This window comes from Leiobunum rupestre, chromosome 10 (assembly GCF_980474605.1).
Source record: "Leiobunum rupestre chromosome 10, qqLeiRupe1.1.hap1, whole genome shotgun sequence".
NCBI lineage: Eukaryota > Metazoa > Arthropoda > Arachnida > Opiliones > Sclerosomatidae > Leiobunum > Leiobunum rupestre.
Window position 1 is genome coordinate 36,249,437 of NC_143393.1, and position 6,000 is coordinate 36,255,436.

The window sequence follows — 6,000 nt, forward strand, 5'->3', positions numbered from 1 at the left end:
CTAGGGTCTTTAATAGTGTTCTAAGTTAGAAAATTTCCCGGAAAATTTTCCGTATTTTTCCGAAAAAATTTAAAAAAAGGTTTAATTCCATGATAAAAGTCTAATTTATTGTTTGCAAATTTAAATAAAGCAGCATTTTCGCATCATTTTTTCGAATCTGAAAGTTAAACTAAACATCTAGACTAGTTTAAAGTGATTTACAATGTAACAATATGAATGTTTTAAAGTATGTTTACTGATATTAGACATTTTATATCGATAAAAAGATAAAAACATTTAAAAGTAATTTATGATTCAATTGTTTTATTTTTCCGATTTACGGAAAATTTTCTGGAAATTTTTCCGCATTTTATTTTTCCGGAAAATTAACAACACTAGTCTGAAATGATGCTAAATTCAGACTAGGGTTTGTAACGAAGGTAATTGTTATTTTACAAAATTAGCCCACTTATTTAAAATAGCAATTGCGGTCTCTTTATCATTTATTTTCATTCCATAAAATTAATACAGACTAGATAAATTTTTTTCTCGAAATTTTCCTCTATATTAATTTAAATTGTAAAAAGGTGGTCATCGTCTTCAATAAATTAATCGACTTTTATCCAGATTAGGGGCAATGCTGCCTAATTAATTATTATTTTAAAAAAGGTAAAAATTTTTTAATCTTTAGATAATGTAATCGAACTCTTGAACAGTGAACTAAATAATTAACCAATAAACACTTATTTTTTATATTTAATGCGAAAGTTTTTAAAGGTATTCTATTTCGAATTGGTTTAACTTGAATGGTTAGCTCTATTAAGAACTATAGGCCTTTCTATAAAGTCATTACGCTTGCCGAACTTGTTTTAATGTATCGCTTTCGTCACGAGATACGTAGAAGTTCAATTCAGTCTAGGTGGTTAGATCTTTATAAAAAGGGCGGCTAGTGAAACGTCACTTCTACGTCACGAGTGATGCGCCCAATACATCTAAACAAGAAGGCCAATGTTACTTTATAGAAAGGCCTATTGAAAGGTCTAGAAAAAATGTTGTACTTGTAAATAAAATAAATTGCAAATTTCAAAGATTCATCACTGATGTTTAAAATGGGCGTGATTTTGAAGGAAAAATGTGTATGTTAGGAAACAATAAGTTTAGTACTCAACAAAGAATTAGTCTATAGTGCACAAGTGGCAGGGGCGTATTAACCATTAGGCAAAGTAGGCACGTGCCTAGGGCGCCATTTTTCTAGGGGCGCCAAAACTCTGATAAAGCCCCACGGTCCATGTACTTGGCTTGCCCCTACTCAAAATAACGCTGAAAAGGTTTTGGGAAACTAAAATATATTTATTTATTTATTTATTATAAACCGATACGCCCCACCTTAGCTGACCAATGCCAAGGGGCGCCAAATGTTTATGTGCCTAAAGGCGCCGAAAGGGTTAATCCGCCCCTGACAAGTGGCACAAAGTGTATTAATGCCTGTATCATTTCATGAACGTTTTTCTCCCACACAGGCAGATTTGAATAAACCACGAGCGCGTCTACCGAAGCAATGGCCTGAGAAAGGTCAAATAATATTTCGGAATTATTCAACTCGCTACCGCGAAGGATTGGACCTGGTTTTAAATAACATATCTTTCGTTGTAAATCCAATGGAAAAAGTAAGAAATTAGATAGTTTTAAAAATATTATTAAGAATTAAGATTCATGGTCTACAGAATCACTGAAAGCCGGAAATGTTGAAGTTAATTTTTGTGGAAACAAACGCTTCACATTTTCTGTTAACCTTCTAAAAACATAATTTATTTTTTTCAGTAGTTGCTTATTATATTTAAAAAAATAAAATAATATATAACCCAAAATTATAATGAAATATAAATGGTTGATTTTGCTATATAATTTCAAATTTTGGTTTTACTTTGTTGTGGCCTTTGTTATAAAAATTACAAAGATTGTGAGCATTTTCAAGATAGTCAAAGTAATTTCTATATATTTAAATAGGTTGGTGTAGTAGGAAGAACAGGCGCTGGAAAATCTTCTTTGGCATTGGCTCTGTTTCGGATGATTGAGCCGGCAAACGGAGAAATCATTATCGACGGACAAGACATCAGCCAACTGGGTCTACACGATCTGCGATCCAGAATCACCATCATTCCGCAGGATCCGGTTCTCTACTCCGGAACCCTGAGATTCAACTTGGACCCTTTCAACTTAAACAGTGACGACGAACTCTGGACAGCTCTAGAATTAGCTCATTTAAAATCTCTCGTGAAGACGTACAAAAATGGGCTAAGTCACGAAATGATGGAAGGTGGACAGAATTTAAGGTCAGAGTTTATTAGAATTTTCAAACTGTGTGAATAACGATTTTGATACGGGTCTGCAGTTTTGAAATCCTTTAAAAAAAATTGGATACCACGGCGTTAGAACTCATTCAGCGAAATTTCACCAGTTCTTACCACAAATCTTTTCGACCAGATTTATTTGCTAATATTCCGCGTGGCAATATAATATTTTTATCTTTAGCCGCATACTATTTGATAGTTATCTTTTTACGCGTTAAAATCCTTCAAGGCAGCCACGTTCAATCCAGGCGATTATATGAACTTTAGTAGCAGACCTAAGCGTACTAACTGAAGCTCACTTGATGTTTTGTCTTATAAAACTAATTTTCTTTACCTGAACAATAGGCGAAAGTATAAAGTCGATGGGGAATGAAAAAATGGGACTCACGTGACTACATTGTAATTGATTGACGTCGCGTCGTAGTGAATAGCCATTTCTGTAAAATACGGTGATTATGTTAGTTTCGTCATTTTTCGTTCGTTGAACGACTCGTGCAAAAATGTGCGTAGAGTAGCGATCACGCGTGGTTTTTCTTTTCCATTTTTAAAGTTTGGGCAAGACTAAAATAGCTTTATAGTTTCACCTACTTTTCGTTTGTTTAATTAAATTTAGTTCTTTTAATGCTTTGTTTCGTCCTGGAAACCACAATGTACATAATATACAAAGTTGGTGTTTTCGAACTTAATATTAAAGTGTTGGTTGCACGAAATTTTAGCTATGGCTATTTAATGATTCATTAGAAATAGCAAACATTTTATAGCAAGTACAGAAAATTTCATCAAAATTGGTTAAGTGGTCTTTGAATTATTATAAAAAGAAGTCGAAATGGTGGAAATCGAGTTTTTCGGCGAATTTCCAGACTTCTAAAATTCTTCTCGGCACCCATGACGTCAGAAAATGTGAAGCGTATCATTGGCTAATTGTCTGTAATACATTTCCTTACATCTGGGATTAAAAGCGGGTTGATTTAACACCCAGGAAAAAGTCCTACGCAGTAGTAATTGACATACACAAGCCTACGTAGTAGAAAAACGATATGAAACCGAAGGCTCCTTGTAAATTCTTCAAATCAATTTATTTTATCCTACTTTTCAGAAAATTAGAGAAGTATAATTTGGTTCTAGAGGCTAAGTTGGTGTGGCTTTGCCGAATGTGGTCTATAGTCCATGATGATAGACAGTTTTCTATTATAAACGTCATGATAAACTCTTCTGTCTCTTTCTTAATGAAATCGTTTGTCACGTGGTGCATAACGCCATTAAATAAAAATTACTTAAATGATTGATTGTTATAGCTATATTGGGAACAACGAAATAGTAATTATTAATAAGGATAGCTTTATTTTTTTGTTTAGCGTTGGCCAGCGTCAACTGGTCTGTTTGGCAAGAGCGCTTATCAGGAAGACGAAGATTTTGGTGATGGACGAAGCGACGGCTTCTGTGGACATGGAAACGGATGATCTCATTCAAGCCACAATTCGGGACCAATTTCAATCTTGCACAATTATCACCATTGCGCATAGAATAAACACTATCATGGACTATGACAGGTAAAAATACACGCAATTGACTTATTAATATGTTTTTAGAATATCCTTAAAACAAAGACACACTTTTTTCAAGAAATACAATCTCAAAGATTTCTAAGACATATTGCCGCGCGGCACCTTGAATCAGCGTAAGAGATCTCGCAGCATCTTCTGAGAATGAACGGGGATAAGGGGCAAGGCTCCACAATTAGAAAAATAAATGTTTCATAACAACGAGTTCCCTCACCGCCTATAAGAAGAAATGATAATAAAGCCAAACTAGCAACCTAACTAAAAATAATAAAAATCATCAGCTTGGTTACTAACCAAGTCACCACCCTAGTACAAAGTCACCTAGCAACTATTTGCGGATATTGGTTCGTGGAACCTAGGAGTAACAAACACAACACCCCACACAAGGAGAACGCAACCCGTCAAAAGTCGTGGATTTTCTTGCGTACATTTTTAATTGGCTAGACGCTGTAGCGCCTGCTGCCGTCGGAAGGGGAAAATTCGGAAATTGTCTTCCCCCCGCCTATAAAACGTTCAGCGTAAAGGCTCGTGACGCTTGTCCAATGAAATTCGTACACAACCCTTCGTTAGCGTGTTTAAAGGCTAGTTGCGTTCTTCTTGTGTTTGTTGCTCCTATGTTTTAGCAGGTAAAAATTAAATTAAATAAAGAACGCACCCGGTTGTCAAGTGGACCCCGTCAAAGCACGGTCCTAGCTAATGTTTCTGGTGCTGGCGACACTGATACCAGGGCGAAGATTCTCCGGCGGTTTGAGGAACCCATTTCGTAATGATATACTGCATTTCCAAAACCTGCAGTTCCGCCGCATTTTTAAGAGGGCACGCGCTTTTAGTACTTACACAATTTGCCAACTCAAATGAATTTTCTGGAGTAACTAAACAAAATTACTACATTGCTAAATGAAACTATTAGGCAGGAGGTTTCCTCCCAGTGCAAAAGACGATATAATGGTTTGAACTGCGAGTATCCCAAGCAACCGATAGATTTTCAATTTAGCGTTATCTATTTACTCCGAAAGGGCTGATTTCATTTTTGAGGTGTTTCGGATATTATTTATATAGAAGTTTTATAATTTTCATTTGTGATTTTTAAGTTGAATTATCTTTATAATCAATGAAATAAATTATAAGGTTCGAATTTGTTTTAAATTATTTATTTGAAAAACGATCCGGCATTCGATAAATAATTATTTAAAGTTTAAATTAAGATTTATAGACTGTGGCTCCATTACCTGGAAAATTTCCATTCAAGCATATTAATCACACGAACTGCCAAAGACATCGTCATAATGTTTAAACCAAACACGTTCAAGTAATTTTCATTTTCACTAATTAAAGGCCAAATAAATAATTATAACTTACAAAATAACTGGTACCGGCGGCTATAGAGGTGAAATTATATTTCCAAGTTAAATAATTTCAGCCACTCCCTCCGTAAATCGTAGGCCAATATCTATTAAAATTACAAAACTACAAAACAAAATTAAAGGGTAATAATGCTATAATATCTGACTATTTAAATTTAGAAATTAATTTTACAGTTGAATAAAATATGAATTTATTTTCAGGGTGTTGGTTCTCTCTCAAGGGAAAATCGTCGAATTTGGCGCTCCTAGTGATCTTAAAAGAGATAGCGAGTCATGGTTTTATAATCTATCTAAATATTCGGATCTTGAAAAGCAATAGCTAAATGGCAAAGTCTATAAAACTGTAACATTCTGACAAACATTTTATTCAATATCAAGCGCTATAGCCAAATAGACAATACTTTGGGTGTTTTAGAGTATGTTTTCTTATTAAAACCAATTATCGAAGACTTTGTAAAATATTTCTTGAAATCTTAAGAATAAATTTAGAATATCAGTTGAGTCTTTTTCCTTAAGCATTCATCCAGGATACCTTGTAAAGTATTCTTAACAACTCTAACGGAAAATATTCCTTTGAAAATCATGTGGGATGCTTATGTATGAATTTTTTAAACCAATTAAAATTATTAGTTAGGCATATTTTATACTAAACAATAAGGAATTTTGTTTTCAAAAATATGAAAACTATAGAGATATATTCCTTTGAGTATAAGCTCGTTTTGTGTGTGATACGTAATTTACGTA

General features: G+C 34.0%; 1 protein-coding gene across 3 annotated transcripts in view; it reads left to right on the forward strand.

Moving 5' to 3' along the window:
- Positions 1 to 5,700, forward strand: part of LOC149925542 (ATP-binding cassette sub-family C member 1-like) — an 83,501-nt gene extending 77,801 nt beyond the window's left edge. For all 3 annotated transcript variants that reach the window (XM_090159709.1, XM_090159707.1, XM_090159708.1), the window contains 4 exons: positions 1,500 to 1,646; positions 1,987 to 2,312; positions 3,686 to 3,880; positions 5,458 to 5,700. In XM_090159709.1, coding sequence (XP_090015835.1) covers positions 1,500 to 1,646; positions 1,987 to 2,312; positions 3,686 to 3,880; positions 5,458 to 5,575 — 786 coding nt within the window. In that variant the 3' untranslated portion in view covers positions 5,576 to 5,700. The remainder of the gene's footprint in view (positions 1 to 1,499; positions 1,647 to 1,986; positions 2,313 to 3,685; positions 3,881 to 5,457) is intronic.
- The last annotated feature ends 300 nt before the right edge of the window (positions 5,701 to 6,000 follow it).